The following is a 26,275-nucleotide window of genomic DNA, read 5'->3' as shown; positions in this document are numbered from 1 at the left end:
GATAATACAGGAAAAAGAAATTGCCGAATCATAGATATCCTCAGTCCTCAATAATAGGTCAGTCTTCAGTAATAAGGATAGTTGGTTGGTGAACCTGTATTAATCCTGACACATTGCTTTCCAGTGAAGGTTCGGCTTCTCCTTGAAAGTATTCACTGATGGGGTTGATTTCTAAGCCCCACTCTCGAGCCCATCTAACTCCAGATTTTTACATCATCCGCAAAACAATAATGTCGACGACCTAAGCAACAGTGGTAACTCATTAACGTGGGGAAGGAAGAGCAGAGGGTTTAAGATGTTGCCTTGGGGTACACCTTGTCAAATGCTTTGCTAAGATCTATGAATATCACATCGACAGACAGACCGTTATCTAGGACTGCTGTTCAATCCTCCCTCGCATTAAGCAAGTTAGTCAAGCATGAACGCTTGTTACGAAATCCGTGTTGCTCAGGAGCTAACAGATTGTGTGAATCTATGTGGCTTAGCAACCTAACCCGAATTATCTTTTCAAGCAACTTAACGACAATACTAGTTAGACTGACAGGCCGTAGTCAGATGCGATCTGTCTCTGACCATCCTTAAATGTAGGACTGACTATAGCGTCCTTCCAATCTGTAGGGAGTTGAGCGAGTGAAAGGGACATGTTGAAGAGTGTCGCAAGCGGTTTTGAAATAATGTCCGCAATAGATGACAGCAACCGTGGATGTAACCCGTCAGGGCCCGGTATCTTACCAGGTTTGAGGTTAGTTATCAACGGAAGGACAGTTTCCTCAGTCACCTGTACAGATTCAATGGTTGGTATCTCGGTGTGAGTGGGACAAGTATTTGTTACGATAAACGTAGAGTAGACTTCGCTAAAATATGTTGAAAAAGTCTCAGCTTTTGCTCGATCTGATTCAGCTAGTAAATCTGAATGTCGTATAACAGTAACGGGGGAATACAATCACCACGTTTCATTCGCCGTTTAACATACGAAAACAATCGTTTCGGACAAGTACGGCCATTATATACCAACTGTCGTTCGTAAGTGGTACGGGATTTGGCTATGGTTTTCTTACAGATATTACGGAATTTTTGGTACTCACGCTTAAATGATGCATGACCTGTCAACAAGAATAAGTCCCAGAAATGTTTTCTACACTTTAACAGCTTCCGGGTTTCCTTATTAATCCATGGAGGGCAATGTGATAGCTTACGTGCTGACCATGGGGTAAACGGCGACGTTACGGACTCGAACGTAGCCCTAAACTTTTTCCATTCATCTTCGATCAATCCATCCGCGTCGACCGACCAATCAGTCGAGATAGCACAGTTTCTGATTGCCGGAATATCTACTCGTCAGATATTGGGACGGGGTGGAGCAGATACGAATTGTATACCATGTGTCCCAAACTTAAAGTGAATTACGACGTGATCACTGTCCACTAGTAGGGGAAGGTGCTGAATATCAAAGACATCCTCACGGTGGTGGGTGATGGCGAGGTCCGGCAGCGATGGATCATGTTGCAAATCAATATGTGTGGGTTTTGTGATACATTGTACAAGTGCACACGGTAGAAAAACGTTCGCCATCAAAACCTCAACCAGGAGCTGTAATCTCTAACCAGTTGTTGTACGGTGCGTTGAAATCTCCAATGATGAGACGACATTCTGGCATACTCCAGGAATAGATGTGGCTTAGGATAAAGTCGTCAGCAAGACAAAACGGACTACGGTATATTTCTCCTATAGTCACTAACCCATTTCTAGACTTAATCTTACAACATGCAACCTCATATTTGCCACTGATATGAGCCCCCGATATGGTTGATTGTATACAAAAGTGATCCCTAATGTGTAAAATTATGTCTCCCCACTTGCGACTTGAAACTCTATCACTTCTAATACAGATATAGCCTGCAATGGACGGAGAACAGTCTATATCTACGGTGAACCAAGTTTCTGTAACAACAATTACATCCGGGCGTAATTCGTTCACCATCAGACTTAGCTCGTACGCTTTATTTCTCAGACTACGGGTGTTCGTGTAGCACACACTTAAAGAGTTTTGGCAATCAATCGTTCTACCCACACAGGCCTCGGAAGCATTGGCTTCCAAGACTGGACTGCCCGAAAATCCTTAATGGTAAGGTTGGTTTCGTCATTCACTTGCGAGTTCTCAACTCAGTAAGCGCATTCTTTCACTTGATTCGATCCCCAAGCGGCCAATTTGGTCGGATAGGAATATTTCAATCACGGATTTTTTGTGCGTTTTTCAATACTATATATATATCTCTCTTTGACGAGGCTATAAGTTGGGACTTTGGCGGAGTGGTCTGAGAGTCCACCAATGACTTATCAAGTAAACGGTCACTAGTTTTAGCTGTCTTTCCTACTCTTATGCGTTTCCGTGTCATCCATATTCCATCAGTCGTAGCATCCACATTAGAACCACTCAGGATAGTAATTGTTTTATCTGGGTCACCGGTTGCTGCCGTAGCAGCATGGCTATCGATATCTAATGAGGTGTCACCCATTGACTGTTTCGGGGTCGAGGGTTTAATAGCGGGTTGCACAGTTAGATGTCTGGCTTGTGCCGTGACATCACTTACGACACTAACGCAATCTTCGCCATCAGTAACAATATTACCAGTACAGCCCTCATCAACCTTCTTATTAGCCAACATCAGGAGACTAATTGCTTCCTGGATGAGTAATGTTTTGCTCGAGCAACAAGAACTACAAAGCCAATGAGAGTTGGGCTTTGAGCACCTTTTATATGCAGTGGGGCTTAATCGGGTTCACATCTTATGGAACCACTTATTGCACTCATTACACTGCATCTCTTCCTCCACGGGGAATAAGCAATACGGTTGTCCACACTTATGAGCAGAGCTGGCCAGCTTGAAAATCAACTACAATAGTGGCACAAATACGATATGTAAAAGAATTCGCAAACCTTAACTAAATAAATCAAGTAAAAGTCGACCAAGTATGCTTCGATGCAATAAATACACAAAAGCGAAATCGAAACACTCAATAGAATATCACTTTAACTGGAGTAGATGTAGTTAAAGTGTAAACAGTAGTTTTGATGCGTAATTTACGATCAAAACAGTTAATTAACTCAACGAGAAACAATACCACTGTCCTTTTAAGTAGAGCTTCAAGTTGCCTTTTAAAGGACTCCTGGGAAGTCTCTTGAACTAGTTCAGCCGGCAGCGAATATCAGTATTTTACAACTCACAAGGAGTAGAAGTTGTGTCTATAACCTCTTCTACAATGTTGTGTCTCCAGTTTCTGGGTGTTAACTTTCAGGTTTGTGTTGGAGCTAAACTTAAGTAGGTGTTTAAAGGGATGTCCAGAAGTGTTACGGATACTGTAATCCATCAGAAGGTCACCTCTAAGACGCCTATACTCTAATGGGTAAAGTTTGCAGCGGTAAATATATCCCCAAAATAAATAGCTCTGTAAGTTTTCGACATTGGATGTTGAACACATTAGTTTTAATGGACTCACCTAGCTTAAGACGCCCGGTCATGCAACCGCACCAGATCACGAGTGGGAACGTCGTGCTTAACATCCCCTGTAATCGCTAGCCAGATTAGATCAGTCGATCCTCGATATATTGATAGCTTATTAAATATATCTTCGAACTTCTCCGCTTCTATCTTTTGATTTCACTTGGTGGGTAAGCTTCATATAAAAAGTGTTACTGGTTAAAGCGTTGCCAAACTCTGAATACCTGTGGCATCTTCAAGATTAATTGATTGGAGGCCCTCTTCATAAGGTTGAAATTTGAGTCCTCGAACTCATTTTGTGGCTCGCCGTTGGATACGCTCTAGAGTGTCCTTATTCCTTATGACAATTTGTATCTCTTCATTTTCGTAGTTATTTGGCTGATCCTTCCGGTATTCCGCATTATCCGGATATTCCACGTACTTATATTATTTAAGGCTTTTTGTCGTTAGAAGGGGCATCAGCCTCGTGATTTCTGAAGGATCTCGGCTTTCACCACGAGGCGTAATAATTCTCCTAAATACAGATCCTTCAGCTCTCAGGGCAGAGTATAAATGGTTTGAATTTCTTAATGATAAGTGTATATTCAGCAAAGTCGTTTTCAGCGGGATGCAGTTGCTGATTCCATGTTAAACCCTCCTCGCTTATCCCGTCTTGGGATTGGCAGTACCTCAAGTATAGCTTTGACTGAAGTTACTCACTAGAAATACTACACCGTTTACCGTCATTGATTACATATCCCATGAGTGGGGCAAGTGAATTAGTTGGTTGTTGCCTGAAACGCAAAGAGCAAGAGCTGGTGATTGTTTTGGTCTACCTCACTTCAAGCTGTGAGGTGAATGAAGTCTTGCTAGATGGTCACAACACTTGGTCATAAAGTGGTCGATGTTTAATCCTAGGAGACTTTAACGCACTCACGATAGACTGGAAAAATCTGAGGATTGAATCATCAAAAAAGTCTTTGGAGCAGGAACTAGTTGACGTGGTTATCACATGTGCCCTAGTGCAACATGGGAAAGAAGCAACTAGGTACGACCCACACTCCGAATCTTCCTTAATATATCTTATTTTGATCCATTATGAGGATGACGTCACAAACCTTGATTATATGCCATACTCAGGTAAAATTGATCATGCAGTTCTAATCTTTTATTTCCATATAGTCGTCAATAACGAGCATGTGTCAGCCCAACCTAGACCTAACATCTGGAAAGCAAATATAGATATTAAACAATCAGCATCCGCAATAAATTGGATAATAGAGCCAGAGCCCCCGATTGAAACTGTTTTCTATGTACATGAGAATTTGTACTGCATCACACATTCCTTTTACTACATCAAGGGTTCCGAGAAAATTCTTATCATCGTTCAATAATGAGACTTGAACTTTACTCCTTTAAAGAAGAAGGATATGTGCGAGATTTAAGTTAATGATACTGACGAGTTAACGTGTAATATCGCGAAATCGAAATAGTTATGTCTTGACCCTCAGCAAGTCCAGAAGTTTGTACGAATGAAGGCTTATTAAAGAATCTATGGCACACCGTAAACGTTTAAACTCGCGCGTAAACCAAAGGGTTATGAGAAGAGGAATTATTTCAGCATTATGCGTAGACAGTAGCACTTCATAATAAGTGAAGAACGGCTGTGGTAAGGTCAAGATATCCTCAAACTAATTTAGCAGTTTATAAGCCGTAGAGACATCCTTATCTTCAGTTTGTAGCGGTAAATAAATCCCCAAAATAAATAGCTCCCTCATACACACACACTGAAAACTGTGACCATCAAAGAACTCAATGTCTCTGATCTGTTAAACAAGCTTGATATAGAAAAGTCCACGGGACCCGATGGGATGCATCATAGACAACTAAAGGAACTAGATAATTTCGTCTCAAACCCCTTGAGCATATGTATCAATCTATCCGTAACCCGGGGTCGATTACTAAAAAACACTAGAAGAACAATGTACTAGGTCCTGTTCTGCTTCTCGGCACTCCGAGCTAAGATCATGTGTTAAAAACAGGTACGAAACATAAATGTGAGAGCTATAGACCTGATAGTCTAAACAACGTGGTTGTTAAACTTCGGAAAAGACTATTCGGGAGGAGCTGTTTACGTATCTTGATGAAAACCGAATTTTTCGGAAAAGCAGAATGGTTATAGAACAAGTTACTTCTGTCTCACTAAATTATTAGCGGCTCATGAAAGTTAGTGCTGTCTTAAAGACCAAAAGTTACCTATAGACATAGCCTACATTAACTTCAGCAAAGCTTTTGACAAAGTTCCTCACAACCTGCTGTTATATAAGTTAAGAAATGTTGGGGTTGGAGGCAACCTATTAATGTGGATAAAATACTTCCTAGTTAGCCATCAAAAAAGAGTACGGCTGAAATTGGAGTTGTCTTGCTGAGAAATGTGCTTAACGGAGTGCCTCAGGGTACAGTTTTGGGACGAATATTATTCCTCTCGTATGTAAATGACCTTCCCAGTATCCTATCATCACCGGTTTTGCTATATGCTGACGATGTCAAGATGTGAAGAGCAATAAAAAGTAAAGGTGAAAGCTTATGCTCCACGTTGCAACCGGATATTTAGATCAAATTACCCAGAGGCGAGATGTTGATCGGTCATTGACAACTCCGTACATCCATTTTAGTAGGGCTTTCGATAGTGTCTCATGCAAGCGTCCTTTCCTAAACTGTCTTCATTTGGAATATAGAATCTCCTTTGATCTTGACCGAAATGTTTTTTGGAAGAACGTAGACAAATCGTCCGCTTGTGAATGTAACCAGTGGGTTTATTCAAGGAAGTGTGGCTGGTCCATTAGTCTTTCTCCTTTTTATCAGTGAGGTGTGTTTCCTCTTTCAATTTGGCGAACCCTTCCATTCTACCGATGACCAAAAGGTGGTTTGTTCATTTTTTTTCCTACCGAAAAAGCTATATTTCAGCGGTAATCCAAGAAGAAATAAACAAGTTGCACGAATGGACCGTTTCCTGGAATTCGCCACCTAATGTTGATAAAATTGGATTTATTCGCATTAGCCGATGCACTAACCTAAATCCAGCTATGCACACACATACACTGAAACCTCTCAACACTGTTTGTGAATTGGGTTTAAGATAGAGCGACATTTTGAACTTTTCTGAGCATCTCAAGTATCCAAAGCTAGAAAGCTCATCGGATTCATAATGATAAACTTCAATAATATCGAAACAAGATTATTATTATGCGGAAAATGTGTCTTACCGATTATTGAATATTGTATTTTAGTTTACAGTAATTGCAGGCATAATGACCTGAAGGTTCACCAATGCTGTCACGGGTTATTCCGACAACAAAATCTATCACCAAAGGTGTCAACGACTCAAATTAGAATTTCTCTAGACCAGATGTATCAAATTAAACCTTGTCTTTATCTACCAGCTTATTAACTATATTTTCTACTCTTCGGTAACCAGCCTTCCATACTCTACGATATCATCCCACAATCCATGCAATAAGAAAAATATTCTAGCTATTCCAAGAACCTACACAAACGTACGCCAGACATTTTTTCGTTACTCGCTACTCAACCATATGGAACGGACTGCTAGTGAACCTCCGTTGTAGTGAAACTAAAATCCCGTTCAGAAGTCCCCTCGATGATTTTCTTTCTGAAAGTGGATTGCGTCACCTATTGAATATCAGCGTGTTTAATAATAATTTACACAAAAGCGTCATACAATGTGATATTTGGTGTTTTGCACATAGTTGAGACTTTCATGGCATCACCCCAAACTATGGCTGCACAAACACTTATTCTAACGTCACATCTTACTGCAATAACAAGTTATTTTTCTTAATTATTTTTTTAAATTTTATTTTTGTTACTAATTCGGCGATACATGCATAGTCGTTAGTTCTAGTTCTGTGATCATAAACACGCATATTAAACAATCTACGGATTTCATGTTTCCCTTATTTCTTTTCCTTTTTATTCTCCCTTTCCTTCTTAAAAGTCAATTCAAAATTCTCCTCAGTTACACAGAACTTGATATATTATTACTGTTCTATTGTCATTATTTTCTTTTTTATCATTTTTCCATATATGTCAAACGGTGGATGCCTTGGGCATCAATGGTATGTCGGAGAAAATGTAGGTAGTTAGCTCTGATCTGACATTTCTGAATGTTTACAGTAATTTTGTGCTTTTAGAGTCGTTTAAATGCAAGGCTCAGATTCTGGAGATGAGACATAATCGATAAATTTGTGAAATTATGAAACATTTTTCAACTCGAAAGGCATGAAAAAGATTCGTTGGATCCGTAGGGGGTGCCGATAGGCGTCTGAGGAGTGTCGTCAGCAGACATGGGAATTCGGTCATATGCTTTAACCAAGTCGATTTTCTCAAAAACAGTCGTGCCTTTTAAGGTGGCTGTCAAATCATGAATGTAAGGTGACGGTCAACGATTAGGAGTGGTTTACGTATCCAGTCATCGATAATCACCAGTTTGACACCAACTGTTGCTGATAGACGCTCATGAGCTGTTTGGCGGCGGAATATTTACCAAGTTCATCACGTTATGGAATTCGATGCTGATCAACCTTAGATTTACGGGAGCTAGTGGGCGAGCTCTCGAAAATTCAGGTGATCATGTAGTCGCGGTGTGACATTACTGCGTATACACGGTAATTTTGTTCGCGTTTCGCACAGTTCGATAATTTGCCGAGTATCCGTTGATAGTACAAATCAATCGTGTGCCTTAATGTGACTAGAGATAATCTACAACCGGATAAACAAGTTACATAAACAAATAGTTTAGTATTTCCGTCTACTAACCTCCGCTTGTACATGTTGACTAGATTATGATGTTTTGGTGGGTCTATATCATTGATTGGTATAGAAACATCTGTAGCAACGAAGATCCAGTGCATGAGTTTGCGTAAACCCGTGTTAGAGTACACATATCTCCTACCGTATGTGGCTATCGGTTTCTCATTTACCACTTGCAAGTTGAAAACTGGTTCGTACAGTCGGTCGTTACGATTTGTAGAAACAACACTTATTTCTGCGCGTGTCGACCAGATGGCGAACGTTCGTCAACATATCTGCTACTCGTGGTCTGGAGGCAGACCCTCTCCTTGTCGAATTCCTTCGGGTTCGGGGGTGTCTACGAGTATTATGGATACTAAGACGACGGATCAGAGTGTGACAGAGGACTGTGACGTCGTTTTCTGATGTTTTAGGCTTTTGTTTGATTGAATGAATCCCAGTGATGGAGGTTCTGGTGATCTTTAAAATCCGGTCAGTAGATGCAGGTAGATCGTCAACAGCGTTGTTTCGAAAGAAGACAAGCACTGCTTGCACTCATTGGGGAATTTTAGACAAGAAGAGCCGTCTGAGCAGGCCCTCGTCAAAGATCCAGTAACGAATAACCTCTTGCATTCGTAGCAACATGTTTTCCGCTGAGCTATGTTTCAGCTCGGTGTTGTGGAAAAGTTGGTGTAACCATTTTCGGTCGGTTAGGTCTCCGCGCTTAAGAATAGCCTTCCTCAAAACGGCGTAAGGTTCCGAAACATCGCTAGTGAACATACTAGGTATAGCGTACCAGATGGATTCGCTCGATAGTGCCTTCATCACTGCGAGGAACTGTGCACGTGTGTTTGTCACTGTGCACGTGGAAGTCAGTATGGCATTAACTGAAATGCGGAAGACGAAAGCGTCTTGATCTTAAATAATTTAAGAGTCTGTTCGGTCATCATGAATATAAAGTATAGCAGTGAACGAGAAAAAGTATCTAAAAATATGAAAAAATCACAATATGTAGTATATGAAGTTCCGAAAAGGAATAGACTCACAGTTTATTGTTTGGTGTACCAGATCACGTCTGCCTCACCACTGAAGAGCCCATGAGTCTCCGGACTTTGACGACACCTTAACCAATAACACCTTTTATAATCGAAACGGGACAACCCAGTGAAATCAGAATCAAAGAGACTCGGAGATATATTTGATAGAATATAGACATACCAAGAAGTGAATAATCTAAGATGACTAGCGGTTGTAGGAAAAGTGAATCACGGCGTACTCATTCGTGATCTGATGTGGATACTTGACCGAACGTCTTCAGCTAGGTGAGTCAATTAAAAGTAATTAGGTCAGCATTAGTGAAGATTTACAGAACTATTTATTTAGGGAACTTATTTACCACTACACGATTGCAATGAGCTATCATAATGGTACTTCTTTTTTGCCTCTTAGGTGAAGGCTCAATTTTCGCTTTACCTTCTTCGGTAGTAAGAGAGACAACATAATTGACTTTTAAATCACTTCTCATACGGTTAATCAATTTTTTGTCTATCAACATTAGGAAAGGAATAATAGCCTTGCTTTTTTGTCATAAGACTGTAACAAATAAAGTATAAACCATTCGTTTTATCATTTATGGTTATCGGAATCGCCTGTTATTAATTTGTTTAGCTACACCAGGAGACATGTACTGGTTTGTGCAGGCTTTCGTATTTGGCGAAATGAACATAGGCGTTCAAATGGCTCATCACACGGTTTTCATCGTTGCAGTGCTGCTTTGTAAGTCCCTTGAACGCATCCGTTATCGATTTTCAACTAAATTCTGTTTTCTCTCACGTTTGAGTTATATGGTTATGATGTCAAATGACACATTTTGAAGATCGAGTTTTTATATCCCGTGAAACTCTGCTATAGTTATCTTTAATTGCTTAATTTTGTTCTGCATCTTGTAAATGTACGACCTTTTCCAAGGAATTAAAGATTAGTGATTTTATCCGTGTGATCAAAGAACGTTTTTAATTACTGCTTATTCAATACATATGTATATGCATATATACATATTCATGGAGGTGCGCACTTGACAACACAATTAAAGAAATGTTCTAAAACTTTCTTAGTGTGTCTCTTACGTCGTTAGTGTTTAATAATCATGGTTCTGCACTTATGATTTGTTGTATGTTGGAAGGTACGTTATTTACACAAGTATACTCGTCTGGTCAAGTCACTTCATTGGCTGTATACAGTCTACCAAGCTTGGGAGACTAAATAGAAGCGCACACGACATTTCCTTTGGCCAGGTCAGTCAAATTCATACAAAGTCGTTCTGTGCTTTCTCAATCTACAGGCGTGCACATGTTGAAATTCAACAATGCTTGTGTCTGTCAGTAAACATACGATAAATTTTTTCAAGGAAAAGAAGTTAGCGAACAGCTGCTGCATGCGAAACTGAACGGAAAATTTCGCCCTAATTCATCAGGAAATTCAAATGTCGGCCAGCGTTGTGAAGTTTATTCCAGAGATTTCAGACGTTCACAAACCGACAATGAGTACAGCCAGCCTACATATGATCTTCATGGTAGAACAGATAGTGAAGGTTTTTCCAACGTTCCTGGTGCATTCACAATGTCAAATCTTCCCTACCTCATCGAGGTGTCGTAGTTTATATTTTCTTGGAAATCCTTACTCAAGCAGGACTTGCTCACTGACTTCACGTACTAATGCCATAACTTAAACCCTAGATCTATTTCTCACATATCGCTGCTACGTTTAGTTGAGCTATTCTGCTGTGCACAAGTAAAACAAACTCAATCTCTCTTTATTCAGTTAACATTAGGCCTACATATGTAGTTTCTATCACCTTTAATGACATTATACAGTTGTGTGAGTTTGAAATTATATCGCTTTTTGCACTTAGTTCTTTCCATTTAGCTCTTCGATTGTAATGAACGGAAGTTAATACTCTTTATTCTTAGTATTGTGAAGATCTTGTATTCCTTTGAATGTATCAAAATAGGATTAAGATGCTACGTTTTATGATTGAGGACCTTAGTAGTTCACTACATAGTGCTAGAAAGTCAACTTCAAAAGTGAACGATCCGACCTTAGTTTTGGAACTGTTAGAAGGTGTCCTCTTAGATAATCGTTCACATTATGTAAATTCGCAGTACTGTTTAAGCTTTTCAATACTTGAAGTAGGTAGTAAGTATCTAGAGTCTATGCTAACCATTATTTACTAAGTAGAGTTACGTTAAAATATTTGTTTCAGCTTCTTGGATTCGTTTGGCATATACTATCATGAGAAACTTTATGTTTCCTTTTTATGTGAAAGGCTGCTAAATGACGTGGCTTGTAACTAATTTATGGAATAGATGACTAAGTTGAGTAATAGTCTATTGACAAATTTCATTCGAGTTAAACCCGCACGAGACATTGTGTGACAAGACTAAGTTCTTGAAAATAGTTTGGACAGTCACTATCGGACTACAGATTTTCTCAACAATCTATGTAAGATCTTGTACGAATAATATAACAATAAATCCTTCAATGAGTTATGTGAAACCGATGATTTGATTGGTATTCCCCCCATAACATTTTTTTCTTACCTCTTTGGTCAAAATTAATTCCAAACTTTCATTTTTCATCTAATAGTATTTCATTCTAATAATTTGAACCGTTATAATCTTTTACTAAATAATTCGTTCACAAAGGATACTTGAGCAAATTTTGATAACCTATTCTGTCATAATCTGTCTTTTAGAATGTCTGTATATAATTATGGCTTTAGGTGTACCGAAATGTTTTTCACATGTTTTTTATTTCCACCCGGACTAGCCAAAAGTTCATTTAATACATTTCAGAGTATTGCGTATTTCTATGTGTAAACAAAAAATGTTCCAATTTATGTCCTAGTTTAATATTGAAAATAGTTTACCAGACTTATGTCATTTTGAATAACATATCTCATATGATTTATGTGAAAGAAAACTCTACTCATCATTTATCACGTAAGATTGACTAACCACCATTGTTTGATTCCTGGTTAAAAATGCCCGCCACTCTGAAGTAAGTAGGCAGTCACAGGGATATGCTCTATTATTTTTACTCCGTTTGATTTTTTCATGAATTTCTACAATTAGATCGATAGGTAAAGTGCTGAAATTTTATCTATTCTAATTTTGTAATAGCTACTACTGTTTAACAATATTATGTGTTTTCACATTTATGTACATGGATAAGGTTACTAACAAGAGTCCCTTAGAGTGTTCTGAGTTGTGTCTGTATGTTCAACTCCTTGAATGAATATCTGAAACTGAATTTGGCCTCGAAGTCTAGTATATGTTTTTAGGTTATTCCCTGACTGTGCTTACTTGTTTTGATAGTTACGAAGGTCAGTGGTCACCGCATAAATTACCTTTATGGTTTTCTCATTGCAGTTGACAAACCACAGCTCTAAAATTAAAATTCTAATCAACTCATAAAACGGGAAAATAATTACTAAATGTGCTTGTTACCTATTTGTTTTTAATAAGTCAAGCAAATCAGATAGAAGGCTTAGTTGACCATGAAACCTAATATGTGGACGGAAAAGCTGTAATAATCCAATTAATGAGGTTTTAAGGTTTCATAAAGTTGATTGGCTATTATTTACAAAACATGTACTAAGCATTGCGTAAATTAGTTTGCGGTGCTTGGTTGAATATGAACAGGTGGAAGGTGACCAAAAAAACATGACATCTGCTCACAAAGTACTCCCTTGGTTTTCCGAAATGTGTTGACAATGGTGGACCATCATATTAGAAGAAAAAAGTTAACTTGTAATCAGAAATTATTTTAATATAGCTCGAAGTTTCAGTCATGCAGACTTACTTATTTTTTCTACTTCTCCATATTTGAGTTTGTCTCATTTCATGCCTGCTGGTCGTTTTAATTGTTTCTTCTAAATATTTACTTTCCATGTTTTTCCTGAAATGTCACTAAACTTATGATTCTTTAAACCCTTATTTTTCATTTTGTTTATTTATCGCCTCTGAATTGATGCAAATTGTGGCAATTTAGATAGATGCACATTTTGTATTAAATGTCGATCAATTTATAACTGACTGGCTGACTAGCTTAGACAGTCAAAGTGAAGAGAACCTAACAATACGTGAGGCTTTCTAACTTTTGGTTCTGGTTTGTTGTAAGTTTTTACATAGAAAAGATTACATTTGTGGTAGTCATATTGCATACAAATAGTCACTTTCACTGATGTGCCTAATTTCTCTAAGTGTTACCTAATTATGATTGTAACATGCTAGTATTTTCTTGAAGCCCTTAGACGATATACAATGCATTCGATCTGAGTAACTCACTTTATTTACTATTTACTCTTATTACTTGGATTTAGTGCTGTCATCATTTTAACTGCATAACTATCGTCCTGTAAATCTCCCTAAATCATCTATTTTTCAATACACATTAGAAAGTAGTAGTGATCTTAATTATTTAAGATTGTATGATTATAGGCTTATAAACATGTCATATCACTGTATTTTATGCTGGTTTTTGAATACCATGTAAGAATGATAGATTTTTTTTATCGACTATGAATAGAGATACTGTTGTTGTTATCATATAGTGTCAACAATATGTGCTTAAGAATGTTTTCACTGGCTAATAAAATGTCTAGCACAAACGCGTGATGTGTATTGTTTTATTTGTAATAATTTGACACATTATTACGCGATTTAATCCGACTAAATCGTTTTATAGATTATAATTTGTATTTAGCAACAGATCAGTTGTTTTTCTAGTTAAGATATTTTTGTGTATGTGTAAGTCTATTAACATTAAAATAGCAGAATATATATAGTCAACTGACATAATTCGGAAGTCACGTTTCCTATATTCTGATACTGAGAGAATCTTATTTTAACCTGAATCATTGTTGAAGCATACAAAAACTAACCCTACTACAACGAGCATGGCCTTGATGTAATCTATATTAATGAAAATGAAATTAAAATCACACCATGATACATCAGTTATTCTCAAAACATTCTAGTCAAATGTGTAGCTTTTAGAGTCACATAGTACGTAGTTATCAATCGGTAGTTAACTGTTATGTAATTGTTATCATAGTGTTCAGAGAATGTAAGGAATATTTTACCTACAAGATGACAAGTTTAAAGAATCTGTTCAGCCCTGTTTCTGTTGATAAGTCTCCATATATTTTTTAAAGCTTTCATTTGTATCCTCTATAAACAATAATTTCGATACGCATGGTTGCTATTTGGATAAACCATTAACTTGGTGATTTTACTGAAATATAGCTTATTGTTTGACACTTTATGTTATTCATTATCCTTCGTATTTAGCTAACTTTATTAAGACTCACCAAGCCGCTCATTCTCTCGTCAGTTACTCAAGGTTTATTAGTGTCTTAATTTTAGGGAATTCAAAACTATAAAAAAGGATGAGAAACGAAATAAAAAATAAAGTAACATGATTAAGTAGCTAACTGTGAAGTAAGTGAAGTCAAGGGGCAATTAAATGGACAGAAAAAAAAGATATTTGATGTGTCGTGTTCTCAACAGAGAATTTATTCTTAAAGTCATAAATTAGCAAGCGGAATTTGTGGATATGATTACACATTCGTTTTTACATAATTGCGCAGACACTAAAGTAGAACTAATGTCGTCCTGCAATTACAAGTGGATAAGTGTTAAGATATGGAAATATCAAGCGAATTATACGTTCCTTATCTGCTCTGAAAGTTCCGTCATGTCTTAAGACAAAAGTTTATGATCGATTAATGATCATTGACTATTTTTAAAACCAGACTAGTCTTAACGGGTACATTTTTTTCTCGAATTCCTGATTGTCGGCTGAGTAACGGACGTTTGGATTACTAAAAAGCATCCATCTCCTTTTTATTCCTTGTTATTGAGATTTCAAACCCAGTTTAATGACAAACATAACATTTGGTTATATAGGTTTCTGATAACTACCCCTGAAATTCGAACAAATTTTCTACTATTGGCTGTAGTTTTTGTCAAAGTATTTTCCTTGAACGTTTTGTTTCCAATAATTCTTCTCTTGCTTGTACAGTTCACCTTAGTTAATTCGGATGGTGAAGTCACATGTAGTTAATTTTATATTCAGTGGTCTAGTTTACCGAATATCTACAGAAAAATACAATCTCTCGGATAGTTTTTCTCAACTATTTTTTAAAACGAAATGGTTCACTTAATTATCTCTGATTTAAAATTCATTGTCTTGAGTAAGTGTTTAAATTACTAAATGGTTAAGAAGTTTTATATCGGCCAATTGATTAAATTTTAAATTGATTTATTGAGTTCCATAATTTGGCAGCTACAACATCAATGATTGCTTTATTTACAAAGTTGAAAATTCCATAGTTATGTTACACAGGTAGTAGTTTTTACCCTTAAGTTTTAGCTCAAATTTGTGATTTACCTGTTACATGATATAAACAGAATGATTTTGAACATAAATAAGTCTTTAAAATAAATAGAACGATGACCGAGACTTACACGAGTGTTGGTAATTTTATTTTGTAAGTAACATGGTTTCTAAATAAATGTCAAGTTCGATTCCCATGAAACACGGAAAAATGACAGGTTTTTCCCACCTTTTTTTCCAAGATGAATACTGATTTGTATGATATCTGCGTTGGTTTTCTCAATATTGGAAACTTTTGTGAGACCTGACAGTTTGCTGTGTATGATAACACGTATTTGTTATAACTTGTGACTGTGGATTAGACGGCAGTAAATTGTCGATCGGACCAAAGACGCGTAAACACGTAAAAACGGCCTAGAGTTCTAGTTGGTCCCACCTCCCTGTCTAGCCCAGCCAGTTGAGTCCAGAACGCAAGTCTCAGCCTCTGAGATATAAATCATTATATTTCAAGCATACTGAGTTTATATACCAAACAAACCGACCACAACTTACCAATAGAATATGAAACAACATTTGTACGAGAGTTAGCCAGATGTGGCTGTGAATGAGGGAGGTAGCGATTAACAGACAGGGAATAATTCATGAATGGTAAATCGTATAATAATAATTCATAGGTCAAAATATAGCTCACAATAAGAGGGACACGAATATGAACAGTTCAGTTACATAACAATTATACGATAAAAATATACTAATAACATTGGTCCATAAATGGATCCCAAAAATTACCGTTGATTATTCTTATCGGGATACAGCAGTAATTATCCAAATGCAGTTATGAAAGATAGTTTTGTATCAACGTTGTTAAGTGTGGAAAATGCTCGTGATGACACAAATTGGTTTGATTCAGTATTTTTGAGAGTTTTAAGTACAGTTGTAATTCTAAGGCTGTGTTTGTCTGAATTAACAACTGAGAATTGCGATATTTTAAGTAGATTGGTCTACATTCGGTTTGAAGATCATAATTTTAAGTCTGTAAGCTACCTAATGCGATTTTAAAGCGTTCTTATTTTATGCTCGAAATTTTTGTAGAATGTTTTGGGTTATACCGATAGAGAACTGATTGTTCTTCTTAACCTGGACATTACTTAGACTTGGTTGCTAGAAAAACTATGCAAATAGCATTAAGCTTACAAAATTGACCATTTCCTAAGAATGAAACCCAGCCATGAAAGTAAAATTCAATATTTTATTGTGATATATTGTATTAATATCAGACCACCATGATGGTTTATCTTCAACTGACTCATTATCTTAACCATTGAAATATATTATATTATTGAATTAAAATGACAAGTGACATGTTTAGAATTCTCTTAACCTCTCTATCACTAATAAATGTAATTAGCATTGGTTGCTGATTAAGTAAAATCGGTAAATTAATTAATGCAGTTGGGATATTTGATATTTAACAAAAGTAATCAAACATTATGCGTAGTGAAATGGGAGTAGGTTTTAGAAAGGCTAAGGGTAACTAGACCGGATGTTAATGATTGGTGAACACATTTACTGTTAGTTAGCATCGTTTCAGAATGTGTCAACTCACTATTTGAGGTCCATGAAGTAATTTTTAGATCAAGATTGACCGCACCAGTGAAGATATATTAATTATTTTTTTTCCTTTGAAAACAGCATAATTGTCCATTGTTCGCTATTCATTTTGCGTCATTTACATGTTTCTAGATTTCAACCACTGTCTGTATTATCATTTTTTCTTCCATACTTTTCTTGTTATTGTCTTCTCCTTATGCTAATGTGAAGTGTGGGAAGTTCAACTATTGAGAACTTTTATAAAGTCCTACTTTACTTTTATTTTTCTTTATCCAATTTTGTTTGAATGTACATTGTCCTCTGAATATGTTGTTTTCTAAAATTTCGATGTTGGTTGTCTTCCAGTATGTGTACCATACGTTATGTTGATTTTTAATATGGATGCAGTTATCTTACGATTATTATTGTTGTATCTCACAGGTTGTGTCTGTTTGACAGTTTCATCAAATGGGAAAGTATCCGTCATTGATCTACCTTACGTTTCCGGAGAATGGTATTGGAAACTGCGTTTCTTTTATCCAGTCAGTAAAAGCGTGAGCATCTGTTTTTTAAAATGATACCATCAAAATTATTTTATTGTAAATGTAGGTGGATGGAAATGTTGGTGAACTACAGAACTATACGTTTATTCCGAAGACAACCTCATCTAATGTACATACAAATGAAACTATAAAATCAGATAACCAACTAATTAGTATTAATTTGGTTATGTCCACAGAAGGTTCCAAACTACAGAAATGTGTTTTGTTGTTAACAGTAGAACAGGATGAGGAATACTTTGCATGGACAAATATGACATTAATATATCAGTTCGCTGAGCCTTTATCCACTTTATCACAATCTGAATTACCTACTTCTGAAGCCAAAAGTATGTATGGAACAGTTAAATTGAACATAACGTCTACTTAACCGATTCCTTTATTTTCTACAAATATAGTTTCCACTTCGCCTGATCAAAAATTTTTAACTCGTACTGATGAAGTGTATGTGTGTGATACAGAAATACCAATTAAATTTGGTCACAATGTTGAGATTATCTTTAATTCAATGACATTTCAAGCATTTAAAGCTGAAGAAACAATTAGACCAGATCGTAAGGATACTGTTATTCTTGTTATACGTCATTCAATTATATTCTAATATTTTCTAGGTTTACGAGAAGTTTGTCCACGTGACTTCAAGAGTAACATACCAATTACAGCGTTGACTGGCGTTTCATTGCTTGTTGTGGTAGTACTTATTGTTTCAGTATTTGGAATAAATGCTTATTTGGCTCATCGTAAACGGAAGCAGCACTAAACGAATTTGTTTTATTTATTGTACATGAGTAACTCATCTAAGTAAATATAAGCTTATTGTATCGTCTACAGAATCTTCATAAGATTCACTGCTTTTCAAATATCGAACTTTTATGCACGTTGTTAACACTTATTCTGTCGAGCATCACTATTGTTAATAAATTTATTGTATGCAATGCTCTTTATTTGTGATTAGCAGTTTTAGTTCTTAATTTTTAAAAAAAATTTAATTATATATTCATTATTTGTTAATTTTTCATGCCTTGGTGCATGTACATGATCTTCAATGTTTATTGTACACTAATTTGTTGTAACAGAAGTGAAATACCTTTAGTGTTCCCTTATTTTTACTCTCTCTCTCCATATATATATATATATAATTTAAAAATAAAAGATATGAGATGAAGTAAATGAATGACTATAGAGAATAAAATGTTTTTATGGATTAATGCTTTTTATTTTTTTTATATTTTGTTCAACTACGAAAAATCAAACTTCTGTCATGTTTCATATTTATATCCATGTGAATTATTATTGTTAAAGTTGTTAGTATCTATGTGATTGTAAAGTTGTAATAAACTTGTTAAATTAATTATATTACAGTAATATTATTTATGAAAATAATAATTCAATAAATATTCGATTTTTTAAAAAAAAAGTTGTATAGTCTACTAAATGTTCAGTGGTTGTGCTTCGAATTGCTATCAAAGAGCATTGTATTACACTGGCCAATATAAACTAACATTTATAGACCTTTAAACGAATGCACATAAATATTATTGTTTTTTTTTATAATTTTGTTAGTTTTAGTATTCTTTTTTGTTATTTTTGCTTATCAATGATTACAGAATGATAATTCATCGTTATCAACTTCCTTTCTTCTAACATAGTGTCTGTTCGAGCCTAATACTGCATAGATGGCTTATGGGCTAAAATAGTTCAGTTTTACCCAATAATTCTCAAGTTCGAACCCTACTCCATCTTTTTTAACTTAAACAAGCGAGTAATGTCACAGGTGGTCATAAAAGTGGTATGGTTCAAAAGGGATTACATATTCTCGGTAGAAAAATCACTTTTCAGTGCATTATTCTCATGGAGTGTAGGACTTTTGAGGCTATCTATTTTCATTTCACTTGAATATATTGCAACACGCGGACTATCATTTAACGAAAAAGACTCTTACTCTGTTGAGTATTAAGAAATAAAAAATATTTTCTTGGAAAATATCGCCAACTAATTATCGGTGTCATTATGGGCTACAATGTTTGTCCACCATTGAGAATAATAATTCGATATTTGGTTTATTCTATGTATTGGTAGAAATACGAAATCTTATATTTGATTAATGTGAAATTTCGGATAGTTTCATTTCATATAACAAATTTCCATGAAGATATCAATGAACATAACTAAAACAATTGGTGTTTCATTGTCATCTAGACGAGAATAATTTGCAAAGGGAATCTAGTCAAATTTATATATTTTACAAATCTTTGATCAAGTTACTGGTTATATGATATATGTGTGATTAACAGAAGAATCTGACAGATTATAATGCTCTGTCTACATATGTGTCAGTGATAGACTTATGAAATTGGATCCAAATTTGAATGCAAATGTTTTGTTCGACTGTTATTTTCAGCACGCAAAAAAAATTCAAAGTTTAAAAGTTTTAGTTTTACCATATTATTATAAACTGAGTTAGTATAAAATTACTGGCATAATGCTCATTTTTATCTTGAATTTTTTCGTTTTAATAATCCATTGTCATATCTGAAAGTAGTCTTTTTAATTAAAGAAAAACTAGGTATATGATGTTAAGTATATTTGGAACTTTAAGATAATAGACAGTTGTTGTGTGTAGTGTATCACTATTACCATAATATAGTTATGAATGTAAAGTGTGTCTAGTTAAGTCAGCGATTTCTAATTTTCATTGAAAAGTCGTTAAAATAAAATGGTTTCCCTTTATTTATTGTTATGGTTTTTTGTTAATGTTCGTTTACAAAGTTAATAACCTAAATAATAAAGGGTTTTGATGATAGTTCCGTATTTATTTTAAACCATTTTAGATGATCTTTACCGTCTACTGCTTTAGTCCAACTCTTCAAATGAAAAAGTCAGCACCTTGAATTCATATATCATTTAGCCATGTCCTAAATAATTTTTCTGTTTATCGTTATGTCACTTCATTGAAAATTAGGTTTGGACAAAAATTTTTCACATCAGAATTTTTTGCTTTATCAACTTTTTATCAAACAGTGCTTCCAGGTTTTCCATGGTGGTCTAGCTTTAATTGACTCATGAACTCAACTAATAAGTAGTTTTCTCACTATACTGAAGTGAACTATGTATTGATCAAGGTAATTCATTAACTAATTCGATTAGATTACATAATTTCCGATTTGTTTCAACTATAGTATAAAATGAATAACTAGCGTTACTCATAGTTATTTACGACTTATTGAGATTAAGCTGAAGTTTTCGGATGTTAATTGTTAGTGAATATGTGAAAAATCATTTGAATTTGTATATTTTTGGTCACCGACTGATATTATTTACGTTATCATAAGAAACATTACAATCACCATAATATATTACGAACTAATTGGAGTTGGATATATGGGATGTATCTGACTTCCTAGTGTAAAGATGATCCACTCGTCTTAAGGTCTTAATGTTCTTAGGTTCGTTAACATACACTGGTGATTCGTCTGTCTAGAGGTGCCTCATTTTCTTTATTTTCCTGGTAGATACCAATTCATGACAAATTCATCTTAGAAATAATTTTTAGCCTAAATATCCATACTTGCTTTAACTGTATCTCAAAATCCTCAGTGTAACAGACTGAACTTTATGTATTATAATATTTGGTATTTTGGCATTATTTATGAGATAAATCAGCTAACAAATGAGGTATAATTATTCTTTAATCAAAATTAAGTATTTTTAGCCATTGAAGTAATTTGGATGTTTATAGATGAATCTTGTTATTTTCATTTGATGAAGACTATAACTTTTGTCTTATTTGTATTTACTTAACATTTTATGGTGGGTATTTTTGGATAAGAATCTAATGAGACTTTTTTTATATGTTGTATACACAAGAGTATTTTTACTTTTAATTGACTTTTGAGTAGTCTGTAATTTTCTGTGGCTAGAAACATAACTGATGATATCAATATATAATGTTTGTAATCGGTCTACTGCAATTAAACCACACTGTTATGTTATAACACTTATCTTCGACTTAATATGAATTTATCATTTACTTGATATTTAAACAAGAGTTACTTATTCTGATTGAGGTTGAGTTTCGTTAAGCACGTAGACTATTCTGAAAACGTTCGATATTAGGTTGGAAAAGTGCTTCAATCAAATTTGCCAATTCGAAAATTTGCTTGTCTATGGATAGTAGATATTTCAAATTTACTTCCCTTCACTTAGAGTTAGCTTTGGAATGCTCGTTCGAAGAGTAATTAGCCTTTAGTGCATATAGTGATTTCCTCACGCGGACAATTTCTTGGGATTTTATCACACTGGGTCACATAATCTAGAAGCTATTCACGGAGAAGAATTGTTTCTACCACCATATTTTGATGAATCCAGGCACAATGATTAGTGTCACGTTAATAATGTTCAGTCGTAATTGACAGAAAGCCTAATGGCAATGAATTCGAAGAATAAGCAATATATTGTTTAATCTTTTTATAAATAGTTTATTTTTTACTTACTCAGTTAAATCAACACTTCAGTATCAACAAGAGTTGAAGAATAATCAACAAACTACTGCAAAAGACTCAGACTCTTTTAATTCAGTTAATGTAACTGAGTGTATTGAATTGAAGGATGCTAATTTGAACTTCAATAATCAACAAAGTGGAACAATGAATTCAAGTTCAAGAAATTCACATTTACCACCATTAAATAGACTTACCGTTATCTCTCAAGATGACTTTCATCAGTTATGTGCTCTTCTGGAGTTTCGCGGTTATTTTCTTATTACATATACAAACAATCGTTCGAAAGAGGTAACTTTTATTTTTTATAGCTTAACTGAAAATTATTTAAAGTATAGTTTCATGCGTATTTAGTTTTACCGTGTTCAAGGTTTCTGTTATTCTGTACTTCTATGTTTATTCTGAAAATATGGCGCTTGTAATTTAAAAATCATATTTCATTTCCACTTACGAATCATGACCATTAACTTCAAATTTAAAGAAGGTATATATGTGACATATGGTAACGAATTTAAGATGTGATTGGTCACTGAACATGAACACATAAGCTCAAAAGGAAATAAGGCGAAGCATAGTGACGTTAACTTGATAGAAGGAAGAAAACACTCAACTGACATCAGAAGAAGAAAAAGCCTCAAAGAAAATAAAAACTAGAGATATTGTCATAGTTCCAGCGGACAAACGACTCACTACAGTAATTATGGACAAAGAAGAATGTATCAGGAAAGCCGGGGGTTCGCTTGAGGATAAAACGTGTATAAATTAATGAACACAAATCCAATCAAAAGGTTAGACAACCAAATTTCAAGGACATAAACAAGCTTATAAAAAGATGACAAATATTAATTCAAGATCAATGGAAAATAAAATCCAGTAAAGCAGTACTCTCTCGATTCTACGGTAGTTCGAAAATACACATCCAAACATTTTACTATGTCCAACTGTATCACTCCCATACAACATACAATTTATCGAGAGAAATTTAAAGAATATTGAAGCATTTAGCGGATTCATTCAATCAATCCATCAAATCTATCATGCAGTTCTTGTATAAGGTTAAGGAGATTCAAATCAACAACGATGATTTTATGATATCCCTCAATGTAATAGCCCTATTCATTTCAATTAAACCAAACCTAGGAAAATAAATTTGATCCCTGCTCCTTAACAAAGACACATATCTTCCAAAGTACACAAAGCTTCAAAGTCAAAGTTTACTAGAACTCATCGATTTATGCCTAACAACATACTATCAATTCAACAACAAAATCTACGAACAAACGAAAGGAACACCGGTGGAATCATCAATATCAGGACTTATTGCGGGAGCAGCAATGCAGAGACTTAAAGCCTCGATCTAACCAAAGATCAAGCCGAAAATGCCGATTCTTTATGTGGTCGACGCATCATCATCAAAAAGACGAAATGTAAAACACTAACAATCTGATCTGAGCAACAACCCAAGAACTCACAAAATGGTTTGTGTACAACACTTATTCAGGAGGTTGGGAATACACTGCAGCACACCTGGAGTGCGGGAAAATAAAGAAAAGTATCTAGTGACTATCTTTCAAAAGAACACCTACCCATTCGAATTCACCAAAAAGTATCAACTCAACTCGTCATCAGAAACAAAGTCAAGTACAGAAAACAACCAATGGATCATCCTATCATATATAAAAGGTATGTCAGAAATTAAGAGATAATTAAAGCCGTTAGGAATAGGTGTAGCAAACAAACCAGCGAAATCACTCCAAACAATTCTATGTAAAACAAAGGGTGGTATGATAAAAGAAGATAAACCGAACATCACCTATAAAATAAACTGTTACGACTAAGAAAAATACTATATTCGATAAATTGGGCGCCCACTTCATCTTCTCCTGCACTAACATTTTTAGCGGTCAAAAGCCGTGACATATCCTCCCTCATATCAATGCGTGTGAGCAACTACGGACACGCTTTTGACTGGAAAAATGTTGAGATATTAGATAGAGGGAATACCGAAAGCATCAGGGGATTTTTAGAAGCTTAGTACTTAGGTGAATCAACAAACACATTGGAATCGAGCCAATCTATCAATCAATCAAAAAACATGCAGAGATATAGTACTAAGAATCAAATCAAAGAGAGATACAATCAAAATAATGTTAGGCAATGATAGGTTAAAGGTCAACAATAACCAATGAACATCGAGGTTGACAGGACAAGCTGTGAGTCAGATGTGGAGAAATTCAAACACTTTACTTCTACTTGATGTTTGTGCTGATGATATTGTTCAGAAGAGCAATGAAAGCTCACCAACCAAACCATCCAGCTCAGATAACAAAACTACCTAACGCACATCCTACGGACTATTAAATATGTGATTTCCTTTCCTCTCATTAGTTTCTACTCTGGACTTACTGGGTGTAACTGTTTGTGATTTTGTTGGATAAAGTATTACCTAGTGTTAATCTGGTCCTCTATTCTGGGCCATGAATCATGGATCTAATATAGCGTGACTAGTCTCTCTATCACCGGAGTCAAATAAGGCTGTCTACTCTCCCCCTTCCTCTTTCTTTTGGTGGTTGACTGGATTATGAAGACCTCCACATCTGAGGGAAAGCACGGAATAAAATGGGCAGTTCAGAACCAATTAGACGATTTGAACTTCGCAGATGATCTAGCCCTCCCATCCCATACATACGAACAAAGTCAGATAAAGACAATTAGTGTAGCAGCAACCTCTGCATCAATAGGCCTCAAGATACACAAAGGAAAAAGCAAGATACTCAAATATAACACAGGGAACACCAACTTAATCACACTTAATGGCGAAACTCTGGAAGATGTGAAATCCTTCACATACCTAGGAAGCATCATCGATGAACATGGAGGATGCGATACAGACGTAAAAGCGAGGATTGGCAAAGCAAGGGCCGCATTCCTACAATTAAAGAACATATGGAACTCAGAAAAACTTTAAACCAATAAAAAACCAAAATCTTCAATACGAACGCCAAGACAGTTCGAGTGTACTGAGCTGAAACTTTGAGAACTACCACAACCATCATCAAGACGGTTCAAGTATTTATAAATAATTGTCTACATAAGATACTCAACATCCATTGGGCGGATATCGTCAGCAACAGCCTTCTGTGGGAAAGAACAAACCAGCTGAAGAGGAAATTAGGAAAAAACGTTGAAAGTAGATAGGACAAACATTGAGGAAACCACCAAACTGCATCAAGAGACAAGCAGTAACTTGGAATCCTGAAGGGAAGTGGAAAAGAGGAAGGCCGAAAAACACATTACGTCGGGAAATAGAAGTAGATATGTAAAGGATGAATAACAACTGGCAAGAGTTGGAAATGATTGCTCAGGGCGGGATTCGATGGAGAGTGCTGGTGGGCGGCCCATGCTCCTCCACGAGGAGTAACAAGCGTAAGTAAGTTTCACTATCATATTAACATATTATCGCTGTATACCTATGTTCCGGCGATCCAGAAAATTCCTTGAAAAAAGTCAAAAAGGTTCTGAAGACTCTGAGAAACATCTTATCAAATCAATATCCAATAGAAGTTTTGCCAGAAACATCTAGAAAGTGACAAGTCACATTTCGCGTTTCTGATTTGATTATCAGCTATGCTGTTACTATGTTTAGTAGTGTTCCTGAAATTTCCGAAAGCCCAAGACCATTTAACATACTATAGATACCCTGAATTTTCTGTACACAAACGAATTTTGGAGTGAAGCGTTCTTTCTATATTTCGCGCCTTTTCTCTCGGGTTCAAGTTGCTATGTAGATTAGCCTGAGGGGGATACTAGAGAGCTTAGGAAACAGAATCTGGAGTTCAGTTAGAAGAATTACCAACCTGAGAGAGAAAAATATATTTCAAACCATCCGTTATGTGAACATTAACTTCACCTTTACATAATATAAAGATCCATT

General features: G+C 35.5%; 1 protein-coding gene across 1 annotated transcript; it reads left to right on the top strand.

The window, feature by feature from the left end:
• Positions 1 to 9,818: 9,818 nt before the first annotated feature.
• Positions 9,819 to 20,302, top strand: MS3_00005975 (uncharacterized protein). Its single transcript, XM_051214057.1, has 5 exons — positions 9,819 to 10,067; positions 17,724 to 17,836; positions 17,892 to 18,171; positions 18,241 to 18,396; positions 18,454 to 20,302. The coding sequence occupies exons 1-5, from the start codon at positions 9,974 to 9,976 to the stop codon at positions 18,600 to 18,602; spliced, it is 792 nt and encodes a 263-aa protein (XP_051067178.1). The 5' UTR covers positions 9,819 to 9,973; the 3' UTR covers positions 18,603 to 20,302.
• Positions 20,303 to 26,275: the final 5,973 nt, after the last annotated feature.

This window comes from Schistosoma haematobium, chromosome 2 (genome assembly GCF_000699445.3).
Source record: "Schistosoma haematobium chromosome 2, whole genome shotgun sequence".
In the NCBI taxonomy this organism is placed as follows: domain Eukaryota; kingdom Metazoa; phylum Platyhelminthes; class Trematoda; order Strigeidida; family Schistosomatidae; genus Schistosoma; species Schistosoma haematobium.
This window is presented reverse-complemented; position numbering and strand designations above follow the sequence as displayed.

Bases quoted from the DNA above. Each gene is read 5' to 3' on its own strand.
- MS3_00005975 (XM_051214057.1), top strand. From the start codon at position 9,974: ATGTACTGGTTTGTGCAGGCTTTCGTATTTGGCGAAATGAACATAGGC. The intron at 10,068-17,723 runs GTAAGTCCCTTG...TGTATCTCACAG, and splicing joins CATCGTTGCAGTGCTGCTTT to GTTGTGTCTGTTTGACAGTT. The intron at 18,397-18,453 runs GTAAGGATACTG...AATATTTTCTAG, and splicing joins AGAAACAATTAGACCAGATC to GTTTACGAGAAGTTTGTCCA.